The sequence below is a fragment of the Mytilus edulis genome, chromosome 13, assembly GCF_963676685.1.
Source record: "Mytilus edulis chromosome 13, xbMytEdul2.2, whole genome shotgun sequence".
NCBI classification, from domain to species: domain Eukaryota; kingdom Metazoa; phylum Mollusca; class Bivalvia; order Mytilida; family Mytilidae; genus Mytilus; species Mytilus edulis.
In genome coordinates this window covers 41,512,890-41,533,118 of record NC_092356.1, presented here as the reverse complement: position 1 = coordinate 41,533,118, position 20,229 = coordinate 41,512,890, and the positions used below count along the sequence as shown (strand labels likewise).

The 20,229-nt window shown below is 31.9% G+C and overlaps 1 protein-coding gene, 1 long non-coding RNA gene and 2 other non-coding genes across 7 annotated transcripts in view; all 4 read right to left on the bottom strand.

Annotated features, from left to right (window-relative positions):
- Positions 1–442: 442 nt before the first annotated feature.
- On the bottom strand, positions 443–3,575 carry LOC139502163 (uncharacterized). Its single transcript, XR_011658744.1, has 3 exons — positions 3,067–3,575; positions 1,559–1,635; positions 443–644 (listed from the first exon to the last, which is right to left on the bottom strand). It is a non-coding gene; the product is annotated as an uncharacterized lncRNA (long non-coding RNA).
- A 5,966-nt stretch (positions 3,576–9,541) lies between these two features.
- The window catches only part of LOC139501265 (eukaryotic translation initiation factor 4 gamma 1-like), a 39,555-nt gene continuing 28,867 nt past the window's right edge, over positions 9,542–20,229 (bottom strand). For all 4 annotated transcript variants that reach the window (XM_071290292.1, XM_071290293.1, XM_071290295.1 and 1 more), the window contains 13 exons: positions 20,123–20,227; positions 19,378–19,540; positions 18,222–18,349; positions 16,833–16,960; positions 16,168–16,329; positions 15,503–15,695; positions 14,963–15,135; positions 13,619–13,823; positions 13,096–13,191; positions 12,553–12,693; positions 11,934–12,015; positions 11,259–11,405; positions 9,542–10,742 (listed from right to left, as the gene is read on the bottom strand). In XM_071290292.1, coding sequence (XP_071146393.1) covers positions 10,564–10,742; positions 11,259–11,405; positions 11,934–12,015; positions 12,553–12,693; positions 13,096–13,191; positions 13,619–13,823; positions 14,963–15,135; positions 15,503–15,695; positions 16,168–16,329; positions 16,833–16,960; positions 18,222–18,349; positions 19,378–19,540; positions 20,123–20,227 — 1,902 coding nt within the window. In that variant the 3' untranslated portion in view covers positions 9,542–10,563. The remainder of the gene's footprint in view (positions 10,743–11,258; positions 11,406–11,933; positions 12,016–12,552; positions 12,694–13,095; positions 13,192–13,618; positions 13,824–14,962; positions 15,136–15,502; positions 15,696–16,167; positions 16,330–16,832; positions 16,961–18,221; positions 18,350–19,377; positions 19,541–20,122; positions 20,228–20,229) is intronic.
- Positions 16,074–16,144, bottom strand: LOC139502383 (small nucleolar RNA R38). Its single transcript, XR_011658822.1, has one exon. It is a non-coding gene; the product is annotated as a small nucleolar RNA R38 (small nucleolar RNA).
- LOC139502382 (small nucleolar RNA R38) lies at positions 17,181–17,251 on the bottom strand. The gene has a single exon (XR_011658821.1). It is a non-coding gene; the product is annotated as a small nucleolar RNA R38 (small nucleolar RNA).

Sequence of the window (20,229 nt, the reverse complement as noted above, 5' to 3'; positions counted from 1 at the left end):
ATCTCCCTTTCCAATGTTAATTCCATAAGAAATTAAAAATGCTGATTTTGAGTTTTCCTCAAGTAAGATTTCCTGGGACTTTTTTTCTGTATATATTTGTGGCCGAGTGCTATTAATGAAAACTGAAACATTTTCTGAGCAATTAGTTTGAGGTTCAAACTTAGTTTGACTGGACTTTATCTCATCGGAATATTAAACTTGTAATTATCTTCAAATCATTTGAGCTTCTACAACTTAAACTCAATTTGTAACAACAGACTTTTATTCGCTCTCGATAGATAAACGTTAAATGTTAAAATGTTTGATCCTGCTTGGATTTATGATTGCGATTGAAAAAACACAATAAAAGCAATTATATCGTTCTTTACTTAAATTTTTTTAACAAACATGAATTTCGTTCACAAAGAAATATCAAACAGTCTGAAAATCTTAAAAACATCTAATTCAAACACATTTGCACACTTTTGTTCATTCAAACATTAAACGCATACTCTCTCCAACAATGTACTAAATAAGATATCACAATAAACAGGCTTAATTTTTTTTTTGCAACAATTAAAATTTCCTTAATAGTGATTATTTTCAAATTGAACTCGTCTGTTTCTTTCCTTCATTTCTTCCATTTCTGTGACTATACATTTGATCTAAAAAGAAAAATAGATTTAAGTTTGTTTTAAGATGATAGTTCATAATATCCACAATTAATTTAGATACATTCCTATTTTATATGGTGTTGCATTGTAGATCTTCCGATCGACAATTTACCCGTGACATATATAAGGCTTCAAGTCTTCGCCTGACCGAGAGACAGGTATTATGATTACACAGTAGATCACTAACCTGCTTGTAGAGCAAATGCGCAAAGGGATGCAACATTAGTTGTTCTACATAGGGGGGAAATTGGCAGGTTAATAGTGCAAAATCAGCAGGTGGCATATCAGCTCGTCTCGGATTACAAGTAAGCTTGAAATACATGTAGGATGCTTGACTGAATTTTAGAAACCTACGATTTTAAAAATAAGTAATGTAAAAAAGTACTCTCGGAAGCTGATTTCGATCCATTAGCATGCCAAAAATATAACTTGCACATGCAGTAAATTTCACTTGTGTAAATAGTTATCAAAGGTACCAGGCTTATAACTTAATACGCCAAACGCACGTTTCGTCTACATAAGACTCATCAGTGCCTCTCAGATCGAGATAGATAAAAGCTTAACAAGTATGAAGCTGAAGAGCATCGAGAACCCAAAATTACAAAAAGTTGTGCCAAATGTAAAATATGTATGATGTTCAGTTAAGTTGTTGTCGTCTGTTTATGTGGTTCATAAGTGTTTCTCGTTTCCCGTTTATATATAGATTAGACTGTTGGTTTTCCCGTTTAAATGGTTGTACACTAGTAATTTTTGGGGCCCTTTATAGCTTGCTGTTCGGTGTGAGACAAGGCTCCGTGTTGAAGGCTGCACCTTGACCTATAATAGTTTACTTTTATAAATTGTTACTTGGTTGGAGAGTTGTCTCATTGGCACTCATACCACATCTATGTATATAATTCACTTACTTTCTCTTTTAAATAATTCAATCTTTCACTTGTAACCCTTTTGAGTCCAAACCCAAATGAAATATCTGCCTGGTTGCCTTAAAAGAAATGTTCTAGTATATAAAATGGATATAAAATTATGTACTAAAATCTTAACAATCATATCATTGTTCTAATACGTCTGTTAACGCAATCCTATATTCCCGTTTCCCTTTTTCTCAAGACAGACCTAAGAGTCCGTGCCATGTTTTTTTATTTCTTGATGAAGTCCGACCCATTAGCCCCCTTTGCACCAGCCAGGAAGTGATTCGCGTACAACGAACGTAATGATTTATTTGTGAATACATTTAAATCATTGATGGTAACAATTTGTCAACACCAGATACATTCTAGTCACTGATGCAAAACTATGAAAAATTGTTTAAAAGAACTTCAAAACTATATAGAAAATGTGAGACATTAGGGTAAATCACCATTTTGTATTTGTATATAATTCAAGATTTGTTTTTCACAAGTAAATAATTACCGTCAGATTAATTGAATCAAATAACTTTCTCTAAACGTAAATGTGGACGGCTCCAACTCTTTCTTGTATTGAAAGTGTTTCCACGTGACTGTGTTTCGTGTGGAAAGAAACGAAAATATTCAGATGAATACGAGTTAGGTTTTTTATGAGGAATCATACTTTTTTAAATTAACATTAAATACACTAGGAGATAATTTGATATGTCGATAACAAAATATAGAACGGAAATGGGGAATGTGTCAAAGAGGCAACAACCCCACCAAACGATAACAAAATATAGAACGGAAATGGGGAATGTGTCAAAGAGGCAACAACCCCAACAAACGATAACATAATATAGAACGGAAATGGGGAATGTGTCAAAGAGACAACAACCCCACCAAACGATAACAAAATATAGAACGGAAATGGGGAATGTGTCAAAGAGGCAACGACCCCACCAAACGATAACAAAATATAGAACGGAAATGGAGAATGTGTCAAAGAGGCAACAACCCCACCAAAAAGTAGAAAATTGCAGAAGCAGTATTTTTTTTATGACATCTGCCTTTTTGAGCTTGTTTGTGTTGCTGCGTCTTCTGTTGTAAAGTTTTGTCATCCCAGTTATAGATTTCCTTAGCCGTATTTGGTACAACTTTTTGGAATTTTAGGTCCTCATTGCTCTTCGATTTTGTACTTGTTTGGCTTTCTAACTATTTTAATTTAACTGCGTCATTGATGAGTACCTTTGATAACTATTGTGAACTTTGTTGTAGTTTCGTCGATTTTTTTGTTATTGTCATGGCTTTGACATTTTCTCGTTGACTTATAAGAGTATTCCACCTCTTTTTCTACACCTAAAGTATGAGCACTTGGCTATTTTTGAAAACTACTTTTTTACCTTAAGTTTGGATAAATTGTTTTGTGGGACTATTGTCTTGTTTACCTAAATCTTACATATTTCCATAATTTCCATAGTGTCACAAAAAATGTTACCAGTAGCTACCTGTATATATTTACTCACCACAAGGATATGAAGTCGTTTGTTCTGTCATATAAATTGTCAATAAAATAACCACAAAATGTAGAATGCCCATTTGTTTTCCTTTCCCGGCAGCTGGTATATGAACTGATTCTTAAATTTCTTCTTTCCGATACTTGTTCAAACAACACTCTAAATTCCTTTTGCAAAAAGTTAAACAATAGGCTATCTGATATGTATTTGGTGGTTGACTATCAGTACCCGAGGGTTTCAGTCGCTCAGTAGTCAGTTATTGGACTTCGATACTGAAATGATTTATAACAACTCCTGCTTTAAATTTCCGTTCATTGATTTTGAAATTATTACGAAACCAATATTATTTCTCCTTCTTTGAATATTTTCGTATTGGAACAATTGAGTTTATAGCAAAATTTGATTGACAAGTTTCACGGATAGTTTCTTTTTTCTAGACAAACAAGCAAGTTTAAAACCGCCGAGTCTTATGTTTGAAGACAAGTAAATCGCGGTAACCAAGACAGCTTAATGTTATACTTCTTGTAATACTTACACATACATGTACGGAAGTCAATAAGCAAAGTACAATTAAGTATTTCCTCAAAAGGTAGGGTATAGGAAATGTTCATATATTCTGAAGTTAAAGGTCGCTGTTGTTGGTTTGTGAGCACATTTAATCACTTGATGTCATACATTCAACTCTTATATATCAAAGTAAATCGCGGTAACCAAGAGAGCTTAATGTTATACTTCTTGTAATACTTACACATGTACGAAAGTCAATAAGCAAAGTAAGTATTTCCTCAAAAGGTAGGGTATAGGAAATGTTCGTATATACTGAAGTTGTTGGTTTGTGAGTACATTTAATCACTTGATGTCATACATTCAACTCTTATATATCATTGGCTTTCAAATATTCGGCTTTGAGCGTTCGTGGTAAATGTAAATCTAGGAAAAACGCTTCGGACGCTTAAAATATATATTCCAAACTTTACGTTGTCGTTACATTTCCAACTTATCTTTATCACTTGTTCCTGTGTTGTGATGGTGATGATGCAATTCTGCCCCACGTTTTGTAAGATTGGACGTTCGCCACAATATTTTGCATACAAATGCATTTTTATGTATACTAGAACACACCCGCGAAATCGCGGGGAAATAGACCGAATGTAAACTGTAAAAAAAATATAACCGGAGAATTCCAGGAGAGGTATCAAAATTCAAAGGTACTTGGGGACTGGGCACATTTTGTTTTTGCCCTCCCCCTTTTTTCAAAAGACCGATTTTTATTCTTTCTGTTTTTCTGTATACTATGAACATATCTTGCTATATAAAACGGTCTCTGATATATTAAAAGTCACCCCAGTAAACTATTGGAATTTATAGTAAATTATAGCAAATTTATACAATTTATTCATAGTATATGTATATGTATGTAGTATACAGAAATATTTCAGTGACAGCCGTGGATAGAAAACTATTGGAATTGATAATATATATAAATATCAAATACACTTTACATGTATCTATAGTATATGTATGATCATAGTATACAGAAAAACGCAAAAAATAATTGTTCTGTCCCAAGTACTTATCCAAATTGTGTTTAATTTCAAAACAGGCCTAAAGGGCAGCGGAAGTCTTTTATATTTCTCAAAAAGTCAGTCTGATGATGGAAACAATATATGGACGCCTATATTTTCGTTTTCCTCTCAAAATAACCCAATCGAAATCGCGGGCATCCAGAGCGTGGTTGAAAACTATGTAGAGTGTTGTAGGATGAATTTTTGTAAACAAAATAATGACTGGAGAATTTCAGGAAAGGTAATAAAAGTTATAGGTACTTGAGGACAGGACAATTGTTTTTCAACCCCTTCTGCTTTTTTCCCAAAATTTCCATTTTTTTGTTTTCTACTTATTTCAATATGAACATACGTTTAGTATGTTATGAACATACATTACTATAAATGAAGTGTGTTTGCTTTTTACTATCAATTCTTAGTTAATTAATCAATTCACGGCGGTCACTGATATATTATATAGACCCTCTCTATGTAATATACTTAGTGACCCGATGAATTTTTGTAAAAGATTTTATGACTGAAGAATTTCAAAAAAGGTATCAAAAGTTATAGGTACTTTAGGACATGCCAATTATTAATTCTAACCCGGCTGTTATTTTTTTCCTCCAAAACTCCTATAATTTTTTTCTCTCTATTGATTTCAATAATGTTAGCGTTTATCTGTATATTATGAACATACATTACTATGAATAAAGTGTATTTGCTTTTTACTATCAACTCTCAATTTACTTATTCATCCACGGCGGTCATTCATAATTGACATATTATAAAATATTTAATAAACTCAGTGACCGCCGTGAATGGTAAACTTGAAAATGATAGCAGATAGCAAATACACGTTAGTCATAGTCTTTGGTATGTACAAAGTACATAAGAAAAAAAACGGATGTCTAGTCTGACTTAAAATTTCGTCCAATGACGGGAAAATATCCGGACGCAGTTTTTTTCGTTTTTTTCCCAAAATAACCCAAACTGAATAATTGTGGAAGGAAGAGAAGCGACACACAAAATGAGGTCTTCTCGTTTAATAGTATAGATGTCCCAGACCAGGAGAGTGTGGTCCGGTGGTTGTCGAATGTTTGCTGCCTATCATGTTTTTTTATTGATGTGGTTTTGGTCAGGCTGTCTGTGTTTCTCTTTTGAACTGTTTCATACATTTTCATGGCTTGCTGTATGGTTTGAAATGTCTTCATCTTTTATTTGCATACTTTGTTTGTTGCATCTTAGCAACACCCCTTTCTCGTTTGGGTTTTGGTTGATATTTTCTAAATGAAAACAATATTATTTCTCATTCTGTTCATATCTTCGTATTGGAACAATTGAGTTCTATATCGACGTTTGTTAGATAAGTTTCCCGAATAATAGTTTGTTCTTGACAACCAAGTTTTAAACCGCTGACAGGAATGTTTAGAATGTGACTGCGCTTCTCATTAGTCTCATATTTAAAGACAAGTAAATCGATCGTTATATTAGTCAGATTATATACATAAATGCTATTTCCAAATGATTGTTTTTATGACTTTCAGACAGTCAAGCATGACACTTTAATTTTTAAAAGTTAATGTAAACTTTTCGGAATCGAATCGCAAATAGTGGAGATTCTATGTGCATTTGAATTGTTTTATATGCGATAGCCTAGTTAAAGATGTTAAAATGAGATCATTTTTAACATTTTCGGCAATGCCTTCTTAGTCCATAATGAGAAAACCTGAAAAAACGATGGGTTAAGAGTGAATCTCTTAAAGGCAAAAAAATGTATATATATGTAAATTTTTTTTACCTGAAACGGTGGCGAAATGGTTAAAGTGTGCTTAAATTTCAGTTTCAAACTTTATTTATATGCATCGTTTAGTTAAAATTTGGGAAATTTGATTTTCCTCCTCTTTATCTATTAACAATTGGGTTACTACAGCTAATCAGTGACGTAGCAGGATACGATCCATGACTTACAAGTATTTGTGTTATACATGTACATCAGCTTATGTATATATAAGTGTATATAGCCTATGTAACTACCGCATTAATGTATTAACGAGTAATATGCTTTGCTTGTAATATCCATGACTGTTTATTGTGTTCATTAGACATCATAAGTCCACGATGTGTCCGTTATTGAACACTAATGCATTGTTCTTCTTGTAACACCTACACATGTGCAGGAAACAACAAGCAAAGTAAGTATTTCCCAAAAAGGTAGGGTATAGGAAATGTTCATATATAGAAGATAGAAGTGTTGTGTGTTAGTAAACACAATTAGCACTTGATTTCAGTACAGACTCGGGGTCGGGGATGTGGTAAAATATTCTCATTGAGTGAATAATTAACGAAAATCTGAGGGTAAAAATTTAGAAAATATGCTAAAATACACAAGGAGTATCAGTACTAAAGAGTCAAATCCAAAAGACTTTTTGGATCATTTCTACAATATTTGATAGATATGCAGACATTTTTAAGATGATCTTAGTAATTTAATGTCATCAGAATACTTTTTAGCTCACCTGCCCCGAAGGTGTAAATTTGTAAATTTTCCAGCTTTTGGTTATTATCTTGAATATTATTATAGATAGAGATAAACTGTTAATAGCAATAAAGTAAGAGCTGCAAATAAGTCAACTAGACCAAAGTGGTCAATTGACCCCTCAAGGAGTTATTGTCCTTTATAATAAATTTTTAACAATTTTCATAAATTTTGTAAATTTTTAACAATTTTTACAAAATATTTTCCACTCACTTCTGGGGCAATTTCATTATAGATAGAGATAATTGTAAGCAGCAAGATTGTTTAATAAAGTAAGATCTATAAACACATCACCAACACCAAAACACAATTTTGTCATGAATCCATCTGTGTCCCGTTTGTTTAATATGCACATAGACCAAGGTAAGCGACACTGTGAGGCTCGTTAGAGCCTCTAGTTATAGGAATGTTTTAACAAGTAAAAAAAAAATTCGAATCTAAATGAAGTATTTGAAATTTATTAAAGTTTTCTATGGACAACAAAAAACTTGTTAAATAGATTACATATTGCTTTTAGTATCTAAGAAACAAACTTAACCACGAAAATGTTTCCCCTATAAAGTTATAATGGGACATAACTGAAGAAACGTGAAAGTGAAGCTATCCAATTTGTACTTGATCTGAGTTTTGTCATAATAACAATTGTCTACGAGTCTCATAACATTGGGTTGAAGCAACTTAAGAGAATTGAAAATTTCTAGAAGGATTATAGCAATCGTTGATCTTCTGTATTTTGTTGTAATAAGCATTGTGTACAAGTTTCATAATATTTGGTTCAGGCAAACTTAAAGTTAACGAAAGAATAGTATGAAAAATTAGCAACTTTGAATTACTAGGGTAAAACTCAACTTTTAACCTATGAAGCAACAAAATGAGTGAGGTTAGATGAAACCTGCCTGTTGGACCTGCATTCCTTACACAGGCACTAGGAGATTGCAAGGTATGATCATACTAAATATAGTTATCCTATTACTCATAATAAGAGAGAAATTAGCATTACAACAAATCTCTTCCAATAGTCAAACAAGACAGAAACTTCACAACAAAAGCACATCTATTTACCTATCATGAAGCATCTAGGTCTTCCCCTTTTAAAATGTTTAGCTTTTATGTAGTAGTTCTGACGTTGCACTTACACCACTATAAGAGGCTAATAGGGTGGGCGGTTTGGTGTAAGCAAACACACAACATTCAGTATTTGCCACCAATTCTGTGGTTGCTGCATATTATATTTGATTGGTACATACATCTGAGGCAATTTTCTCGTTTGAACTGGTTTGCATGTGTCATTTCAGGGCCTTTCATGGATTGCCGCATGGTTTGAGGCGGTCAAGTGACTACTGATACTGTAAATTCAGAAATTATTGCATAAAATGTGAACGAGCTGTAAACGCAATAATTTATACTCTCATTTTGAAATATTTAATATGAATTAAACAGGATTTATCTCAAAATCATAAAAATTATAATCGCATTCAAGTCTAAACTGACAAAAACGCAATGGTTTCTGAATTTACAGTAGTATAATTCTATGTTTGATCTAGTGTGGAGAGTTTTTCTATGGGCAATCATACATCTTATTTTTATCAAATTGACACTCGTGACAAAATAAATTGGGAATGTGTCCATGGAAAACAGATGACCCCGCTCACATACAATATAAAGTTAAAAAGGGACAAAACTGAAGAACAGTAAAAGCACGCTACCCAAATTTGTACTTGATCTGAGTCTTAAGGTAAAAAGTATTCATAACATTTGGTTAAAGCAAACTAAAGTTTGAGAATGGAAACCAACTTTGGGACGTACATAGACGGACAAGGGTAAAACTTAATGCCTCCCACTGCTTCGGCAGGGGCATAAAAACTAACAAAATTTTCAAATCACCCATTGAACCAAAATATTAACATTTAGGACAATGGACATTGCCAGTGATTTGGAGACATTTTAACTTGTAAATGTAAAACTGTAACACTAACTTTAACAGTTTTCATTCATCCAATGTCAAGGTCACTATATCTTTTCTGATCACGCAATTATGTAATATGTTATAATAGAGAGTTGAAATTACACAATCAAATGAAATACATTGTTTACTGCCTGTTCAGACATATGAACTTCTTGGTGTCCAGTAAAAGAGGTTAAATCAAGCGAACAATTGGTAGAATATTGGGAAAAAGATAATTGTTTTCTGCTTAATCTTGAACAAGTACCAGAATGTCCTACTACAAAGTATGTAACCTGTCGAAAATAATATTCTCCATATTAAAAGTTGGTAATATAAATTGCATAAAGGTTTACGCAACAATATTCCAGGACTGACTACCCAAATACCATTCAACTTCGCGTGTAATAGATGCAAGCAAAATTCCTGAACATGGACAAGAAAAACCACAACAAATAATAGATTCAATCTTGGTTTATTTACACCCCCTGGTTTTTTAATAATTTTTCAGTCATCACAGTCATAAAAGGTCAAAAGCATTTTAGGCTTGGTTTATTTTGATGTTGCTAGAATATCCTTATATCATGCACAATGCACAGATATCAGCAACTGTTAAATTCATACACATTCAAAGCTTGAAAACAAGAATTATGAAACAATTTGGTAAATTAACAAAAAACTTTTTAACAATTACACATAATGTCCTTGTTTTCAAGAAAATAATAGTATTAACATAAATAATATTCATCTTTCATAAATAATAATTTATCACAATACATAAACAATTATTCATTTGCATATATAACACAAAATATTTAAATTGCATGTTATACACATAATTATGCACAAAATGCTTCAAATCATTTACCAGCAATTATACTGTCACATGATTGATGAATGGGTTAAAGGTCATACGAATAAGTTAGTAGCACCATATGCCATGAATTTATTCCCCTGAAGTTTTAAATGCACTTTCTCGAGAGAACTTGTGTCACATAATATTGATGAACCTCACTGGGGAATATCTTATTTCATTTGTTACAAGACGATCATGGAAGGCAGCTGAGCAATATATAAACATGAAATGATACTCCAAATTATAATGCTTCCATATCTGTAAAAATATTCCAGTAAAATGAATCAATGATTTATGCTCGGCGCGATCAATCACACTGTAATAAATAATCTAACTTCTTACACATGCACATTTCTTGAATTTATACAACCAAATCCATGATATAATACAATAATCTGTAATTGCTGAAGACGTTGCAAAACGTCCGGTTTTATACATGCATGATCACATTAAAAATTGTCAATTTCAAAAGATCATGATCACACCACTGTTTTAAGTGTTTCATTTATGTTGCCATTCAATATATCAACTGTAAATAAATGCCTTATGCCACACTATTTATATCATTCAGGTCAGTGGCAGTATAAAACATGAAAACATTTATATGACTAAAATGAAGCTATTCTCAGCTATCCACTTCATCATCTGCCTCTCGTAACCATGTGAAAAATTGAACAACTTGTTTCATTGCTACACCTTTTCCTTCCTGTTCTGCAGGGTCCTTACTTGCTTCCCACTGATTAAAGGCATCCTCAGAAATAATGTCTTCATCATATAATGTATCAAATAATGTCCGTAAAACTCCTGCAAAAAAGAAATAATGAATTTGGTTATATCTTTATGTACAATGAAGTGTCCATTTTATTTGTGTTTAAAATTTCTGTTAAAAAATTGCGGTTCTAGTAAATCTTCAAAAGATGAACCATAAGCTTTACAATGACAACTTTTTACAATGTTGTTCATTTTTAAAAATTCAGAATAATGCAAGCATTTGAAGAAATTGTACAAACATAGCATGTCTACCTTCATCACAGAAAAGACAAGTCTATTGTCTTAAAATGGTTTCACACAATTAAAATTATAAAGGTTAAAAAAAAAAGATTTTTTATCAAGAAATAAGTCTGAAAATTGAAGGTTTCTAGACAAATGATCACCATGCATAGAAACTGAAATGAAGGATCTAAGACATATGCAAACATCTTCTCAGACTTAAATAATTTTTAATATGGGTTCCCTAATTACATTACCACACAAAAATTAAACTACCAATATTTCCTAACATAAATATTTGTAAATTCCTTCTTTGTATTTGTCACTTACCTGGTGGGTGTTCCAATTTATGTACAAGAGCTTGCAGTGCATATAGTGCCTGTAATTCAAACTCTGCTTGATGATCTAAATATTTCTGTAATATAACTCCCCGTGCTGTAATTCTTGTAGCGTCTACTTTAGCACTGTTACCACGTCCTGGAAAAGAAAACATATCACCGTAAATATTTTGGAATGTTAATAATGCAGATACAAATATTTATTGCAAACTACATACACAAATGTGATTCAAAATGGGAATCATTTCTACAATGACGTTATCTTTTATTGTGTCCATTCTTTTAACATGGACTTCACTTTTTTCTCCCAATCACCAAAAGTATAGATTTTCATTTGTAACACAATTGTATTTGCTTCCACACCAAAACAAATATTCCCGGATGTGCAACACTTTCATACATTTTAACTACTGTGGATTATTTATAAATGTGGATATTTGATTTCATGGTTTTGCAAATCTTTGCATACAAAGCCCATAGAAAATTTATAAATTGCTGAACATCTGAATTTGTGGTTCTCCTGTACCTACAAAATCCACAAAAATTGATATCCAACGAATGATAATGAATCCACAGTACTGGATAGCCTTTATAAAATTTAGGATCTTTGATACAGCAAATCAATATCCATCTACACGAAAAATAATCTGAAACAAACTGCACATACCTGTTATTGCACTTGAACATACTGCAGTCATCAATGCACGAATGAACTTCTTATCTTTTGTTGTAAAATCATCTAAATTAGCCTGTGAAAAAAAAAGATCAATCTTGAGTCAATTATCATCCAAATCATTATATCTTTATTTTGATTTTAATCTAAATTATTTACATTGTTTGTTGAATATTACAGCTGTTGTCCTACGGGATCAAGGTAAATCTTGTCCACTGGTCCAGTTGCATATTAGGCAAGCACAGGAATCCTTTTCCCATTTTTATTTCCTGTTTTTTGTTTTGCCAAACAGTTAAAACTTCTGAATAATGCGAGGTCTGAAATTATTGTGTGCATTTATTTTATGATGGTTGAACAATGGACATGAATGAATGCAAGTTAACTTGCAGTTTCAGGAAATACTGTGTAATAATAATGCTATCAAACTTTAAAAAGCTACACTTTAAGTCTTATTATGACAAAATTGTCAATATAATATAACCACCACAAAAAAATTACAATTTGTTGTCTTTGGAATGAGATATCTAAATTAAATGCTGATTAATTGTTGATTTTGAAAGTTTTGTTTAACATAAAAAATAATTATATCAGCTGAATCTTCAATCTTGCATACCTCTATCCAATCAAATATTTCTTCGTTCCTAACGACCTTTTCTACAACTAAGTCTTGTAAATTTTCTTGGATTCTTTCTAATGGCATTCTAACAGTTGGTGTTGTTGGCGTGCTACCATCCCTAGTTGTAAATTCTAATTTCTGAAAGAAAGGGACAATGTTACTAGATTCATTAATGCAATCTTGCAATTTTAAACATTCTAACGTTGCTGGAGAAAAAACTTAGTGATACAATGAGTCTGCTAAAGTGAACTAACGTGCAATATAAAGTTTAAGCATTGCAGATGTTTTAATATAAATTTAAAAGCAGTTTTTTTTTAAAACATATTAAGATATGTTGATTGACTAAAATTTCTTAGTCCATATTCCTAGAAAATTTACATTTTTTCAACACAACTTTCAAAGAGTATCTGCAAAAGATGTCATTTATAGAAAAAATAATATTGAAGGCAACTTTCAATCAATTGTAAGCTACATATCTTTCATACTTGGCAGAGTAAAAATCATTTGCATGGAGAATATAATTAAACATTTCATCATTACCTTATCCTTCAAAAATTGTGTGATCTGGTCTTCAGGTACAAAATCTGACCATTCTAAACCTGATTTTTTCCATAAATCACCAACTTTTTTATGACCCTGCAAGAAAAAATTTCAATATATGAATCTGACAATTTGTACAAGTTTTAATTTCAAAACAATTTTAATCTAATCCTTTTAATACTTAAAACTCAATCATTCTAACAGCATATTCATTTTAAATAGACTATCTTATTATCATAAAAACACTGGAAATATAAAATAAAATGGGTAAGAGTTTCAACTGTTTCAAATGGTGTCCATTATAGAACTTTCTTTTCTTTTCCACATTTGCCAGAAAGATGGATGGACAGGACATAAATAATAAGTCGCCACATTTAAAATGGGGGAGACAAAGCGTCAGAGGGAAATTGAATTTCAAACCAATATCTAACAAGCCAAAGAACTTTATCTGATTAACATATTCACAGATAATTAGCAACATTTGAAACCCCCATTGTTTTCATTTTCAAATATATTAACTAACCTCACGGTCACTGGCATCATGGAGAATCTCAGCCACCAGAATTCCAGCTTTGCCAGATTCTTTGAGAGGCTGACATGCTTCCTTAAGGAAGCTAAGAGGTACACTACCATCTTGAACCATGGGACCTATTAGTTCTCCAAAATACTGGTAGATTTTAGGAATGTCTATTTCCATATCTTCTGCATATGCAAGAACTGAATTCAGCCTACAAAAAAATGTATAATACTACAGCCCTGTCCTTTATGGAGAATTTTACACAAAAATTATTGCTTTTTAGTGTATTGATTTTTGCATATACATGCTTTCCAAACTCAATTTATATAACGCAAGAATCTAAACCATATCAATCCTTGTTTACATTAAATTTTGTTATTTTCTCGCCAACTCTTTTGAACTTTGATGTATCGAGTGGTAATTTTCAACAAGATACAATTAATAATCATAATTAACCATTTAGATTTGTAGTCTCAGAAAGAAAAGTTATCAACATTGACTATCAGACCTGGATAACTTTATATAAAAATCATCTTGGACTACAAATTGCAAATTAAAAAAACCTTAATATTTTATGTCTGAACAATTGGGTGAGAGAATTATAAACATCCTTTCAGTTGAGAATCCAGTCATTTTAATTGATCATAGAGGTTTAAAGATGAAAAAACTTGTTATAAATCATCTGCAGAAGAGGGAAGATTTGTGTGGTGGGATAAAAACCAATGGAGGTAAATCAGCCTATGCAATGGTATTTCCAATCATTTTAAGCTGTTCTTGCACATGGCTTCAACATAAACATAATGAAGTCATCAAGTAATACAAAATATAGGCATTCAAGAAAATAATTTGGATAGAAAAATTACCACAAATATCAATATTTTTGTGTGTATATAATTTCTATAGAGTATAAAGTTTTAAGTTTCTGGAAATTGTTTCTCAACTCCATCAGCTTGGTTGTACAGTAGCAGTAATTTTCAATAAGAATTAGAACCATATCAATCCTTTTATATCTTAAATTTTGCTTTTTTCTCACCCACTGTTTCGGACTTAGTTGTAGTTATTAATAATTTTACTTAACAAAAAATTTGTAGTCTCAGAAAGAAAAGTTATCAACATTGACTATCAGACCTGGATAACTTTATATAAAAATCATCTTTGACTGCAATTGTATAAAACAAAAACCCCAATATGTACTGTCTTTAAACAATTGGGTGAGAGAATTTCTAAAAATCCTTTCAGTTGAGAACTAAAGGAAATAAATGATGCCCCCGTTTGCATCTGATATAAAGTTATAAAGGGACAGAACTGGAGAACCGTAAAAGTGACACTATACCTTATTACTTCACTTACCCTTGTAAATATTGCTTATCTGTGATGATTGGTTTCTTGACTAGATCGTGAAGTAAAAGACCTGTATGTCGTCTAGCGACTGTAGACCTCTCTAGAACTTGATTTATACATTCAGAAACGAACACATGGTTGAGTGTGGGGCAGTTCAGTTCTTCTACACATATAAGAGCCTCCTGGAAATACATTTATAAAACATTGAATTAACAGAGATGTCATCCATTAAAGTGTTACATTTACTTTACAACAAAATCATTTCAAATACTAAATTACACTCAATTTTTCAAATCAGATCAGAACATTTTCTTCTACTTCTTGATTACACACTTTATTTTCACAATACATATGGATATGCTATCACTCAAGTTTTTTAAAAGAAAGTTTTGGAAATATATCAAGAAGAAACTAAACGGTCAAGTACCTAATGTTAAAAGGCATAGCTATTTTGCTATGCTGAAATTTTTCATAAATTTTTGTAATTTTCAAAACAATTAAGTTCATTTTAAACATCTGCAGAGTTCTTCAGACATAAATTTTACTGACCTTCATATCTTGTAAATGGAGGTATTCATCTAAGATTGCTTTAGCTTTCTTCACCATATCTGCTTCAGTTAATTCAACACTAGCTTCAACAGGTTTTTCTGGCTCTTTTAAAGAGCTCTCACGAGGTTCCCGTCCGCGACTACTTTCTCTGCTGGGTCCTTCCCTTGGTGTGGTTTGACCACCGGCAATTGACCTAATAAAGGAATGTTATAAAATATCAATGTTACAGATTTTAAAGTTTGATATTAGGAGCATTGTGTTAGAATATATAAGTATTTGTAATATGTGTTGCGAAATGGTGAATCTGAAAAGACATCTAACAGTCAGTATAGGAAGCTTTGATTGATAGATACCTCACTATTTCTTCATTTGGAGTGGGTTAATTACACATAATGAAAACATATTTGTAAATGAAAAGATATTTTTATATTTTCCATATAATGTATTTCTTAAAATTATAAATGCTTAATTTATTCTCAGAAGTACCTTTAATTGGATTTAAACAAAGTATTCTTTTTCATCAGTAATGAAAGATTCCTTAGTCTTGAAGAATTCTATAAAACATTGATCAGTAAGTCTCAGATAAAAGTTGGTCACCATTTCAGTTCTGACAGGGATAACTTTTATTCATCACAGACACCAGTTTGAAATTTAAAGGTATATACCTAGCTGCAGCAAGTGCGCTTTCTTTTTCTTGTTCCTGTGAGGCTCTTTGTGAAATACGTACTGGCCTCCCAAATCCTCTTCCTCCTCTACCTCCATCACGTGCAGGACTAACTCCATACCGTGATCTTCCTTCATCTTCAGGTTTACTGAGTGCGGAAAATCTGTTAAGTCATAAAAACATCATTATTTATTTGTCAATTTCTTTACATACAACTGAATAATTCAGTTAAAATGATATATCTATGAAAAATCAACTATTTCAACACATGAAAAGTAATCAGACAGTTATGCCCAATAAGGCCTATCTACTCAATTACATTACAACTTTTTAATCCCTTTTACATTGAAAAGAAAGATGTGTTGAAAGAAAAAACATTCAACTTTGAATAAGTGAAAAATATTTCCCCCCATTAATTGTGAAACAATTTATATCACAATACTCATGTGAAAACTCAATATTGCTTTTATACGAAAGTTATTTTTTTCAGGTTTTAAAACACTGGTGAACTACAACTTATTCTATAGGAAATGTTTTACATAGTTCTACATCTGGACAACAACAAGACCAAAAGATAAAAAAAAAACAAACAAAAAAACAATTAAAAAAAGTCAAAATTTTGTGAAAATTCTAATTTTTTTCTAACAAACAATCTGATATACTGACCTGTTTCCGGGAGTTTTTTCTGCTTCCTGTGAAGTTCTTGCACCACCACCTGAACTTCCTCTTTGCCACCCAGCAAATCTACCAGCTCCACCTCCAGGTCCTAACTGAATGTTCTCATCAACATTTTGCTAGAAAAGAAAATTATTCTATAATCAAATACTGTCAATTCAAAAGTGTGTGCATGCATTTATGAATGTGATTATCGAACAATGGACAGAAATGTGAAATTAATTATTGCTATTTGATAAACAAGCCCTTAAAATAATTGGATCATTAAATAAAGTACTCTTATTCATCAGTCAAGAGCAATTCCCTTTTTCTTAAACATTCTTTAACTCGTTAATCAGTAGAAGTCTCAGACAAAAGTTGGTCACCATTTCAGTTCTGACAGGGATAACTTTTATTCATCAAAGACATTTTCTATGTAAAATGTAAATGCAAACAAGTAATGGTTTTAACTGGATACTGTTACAAATTCTTCAAAACAAAGTCCTTATTGATAAATACCCCTGAGGACTCATCCAATTCATGTTGATATGTGCAAGGAGTAAACATATGGTTTAGAGGTTGAGATCTATTTGCAAGATATTTATAAATTCAACTGTGGTAGGGGGTGGAGGCCACCCTTTACCACTCATCTCATTTATCATTTAATTTACCTTGACATGTACAACAAGAAAATATATGATTTGGGGTAGCATCTCAACTATTTACAAGTTATTCTAAAATTCTAAAATGGCTTGGTTAGAAGCAACCCCTTAGAACTCATTCTAGAGATCACACTATACATCTTAACACATAAATTGTATAAAGCAATTCACAGCATTTCATTACTTTGTTGTACCTCAAACTCACACTGAAAGTGAGACAAATGCCACATTTGTTTATGATGTACAATTGAGAAAGTATACAACATTTTTTTAGCATTCTTTCTTAATCAAAGATTTTTGTGTTTTTAAGTCTCAGAATAAAGTTCAACACTATTTTTATCTGACAGGGATAACTAATATTCATCATAGACTATTTTTCATATATGTTCCAATACAAATTCTGTATAACGTAGGTGATTTGATTTTTGGTGTTTTAACGCCACGTTTATGCACCCCATTTAGGCTATTTCGTGGCGGTCAGTTTTTATTGGTTGAGAATGCCAGAGTGCACTGAGAAAACCATTGACCTTCGATAGGAAAACTGACAATCCTATTCAATTAAGATTAGAGTCGAGTGCACCTGCACGAGAGGGGTTCAAACTCACAACCTCAGTGTTTACTGGATAGTGATTACAGTAGTAACTACTTTGACCACTTGGCCACTATAACGTAGGTGAGGTCACATGTAAAACAGAGGGTAGTACATATATCGCATCCTTATGCATATGAATGTACTTACTTTGGATAGTCTTAACCTTGCAGGATCAATCGTTTGTCTTTCTCCTCTCCTACTGGGTGGTCCAGCAACTGTACTCCAGCCATCAGGTGTAGCACCCATTGAACCAGCGTCTCTACCAAGTCGTGGACCTAAAATGTTTGTTTTTATATTGTATTGGTTCAACTAAGGTACATGTTTTAAATGGCCTACATATTTCAGTTTCACATTTGAATGATTTGTATAAGCGTACATGTTTTAAATAGTCCACACATAATTCAGGTTTTTGAACCAGACTGTCCTCAAAAATGAGGGACTTGTGTTTATTTTCATGTTGAAATGTTTCATCTATAGGTACATGTTTTAAATAGATATATTTTAGTTTCTTTGAGTGTCAATGTTCAACTACTGTAAATTCAAAAATTATTGTTAGGTTTTTATTATTGCGAAAAATGCTAGAGTTGTAAACGCTATAATTTTAACTCTCATTTTGAAATATTTTATATGAATTCAACAGGATTTTTCTCAAAATAGTAAAAATTAAAATCGCATTTAAGTCTTAAATGATAAAATCACAATAATAAATGTACGTAATAATTTCTGAATTTTACAGAACAATTTTTTAAAATGAATAAACTATCATTTACTACGTTCTGAAATATAATAATTATTATGATAATATGAAAATCTTTTCTTTTTGTTGCTATTCGGTAGCTTTCACATTACAGTGTAACATTCATCCTTTTATATTATTCAGAAGCATGTTTAAGAATACATATTAACAATACCAAAAACGAAACATTTCACCCCAAAAAGAATCCCAGTAATGTTCGTACAAATTCATCAGCTTTTCATTGGTAGCAATTTGCACTTTAATATACATAATAACACCTTCACATTCTTAAGTGCATGTCCTGTCGGGAGCCTGTAGTTGTGTGCCTGTGTCATTGTTTCATTAATTGCTTAGTTGTAAATTAGGCGGTTAGTTTTCTCAGTTGAACTTGGTCATATTTTTCATGTCAGGGCCTATTATAGCTGATCATATGGTATGGGTTTCTCTCATTGTTGAAGGCTGTATGGTTGCCTAAAATTGCTTACATCCACTTCATATGAGTGAATAGTTGTCTCATTTGGCGATAATACCACAACTCCTTATGTTTATGTAAATCTTGACTTCTACCTCCTCCACCTCGGCCACCACGCCCACCACCTCCTCCAGACTTTGCTTGTGTATTCAATGACTGGACCAATAATTGTTTCTCCTGTGCCTCCTGCTGAGCCTCTTTGTGAATCTGTTCTATCGTCTTTGGATTACTTTCATCTCTTCGTGGTACCCAATTGCTCTTTAAAAATAATAGATATAGTTTAAACACATTAAGGTTGTTTTTTCAGTCAAACTCAGTATTGTCTAGTTTATGTATTTCAAAATAGTTGCTTTTAATGTAAACAGCAATATATTTATTTTTGATGTAACCAACTTCAGAAACGAGGAATTCAGTTGTTCACCAGCATTTATGTAAGCCAGGGATAACTTTTTCATCATCATAAGCTGAATACACATGATAAAACTAAAAGCAAAAATTTGACACCTAAATCATGTGTGAAAAACAAAGGTGTTTTATGGTCTGCTACCAATAATTCTGCACACATTATAGAATTTTTTGCTACTTTTGTTGTTTTTGTGCCGTTTTTCAGGGACTGACTCGTATATTAGCTTATAGCAGTCATACTTTACGTTTTAATTTAAATAAATCATATATCCATTCAGATTAGCAGTTATTCATATTAATCTGGTTAAGAAGGTTTTCTACATGTACTTTTTATTTGAATATTATTTGGAATGATATCAAGCACCAGAGAAACAGTTGAAACAAGTGGCAACTATCCATTAACTCAATTTTAGAATGTTAGGTTTATATTCTTACCATTCTGAGTTCTATCACATCTTGTAACATAAATTTCACTCTTGATGAGGTCTTCTTTTCTTCTATCACCTTATTCATTCTTTGGAAATACTGATCTACTCTAGGCT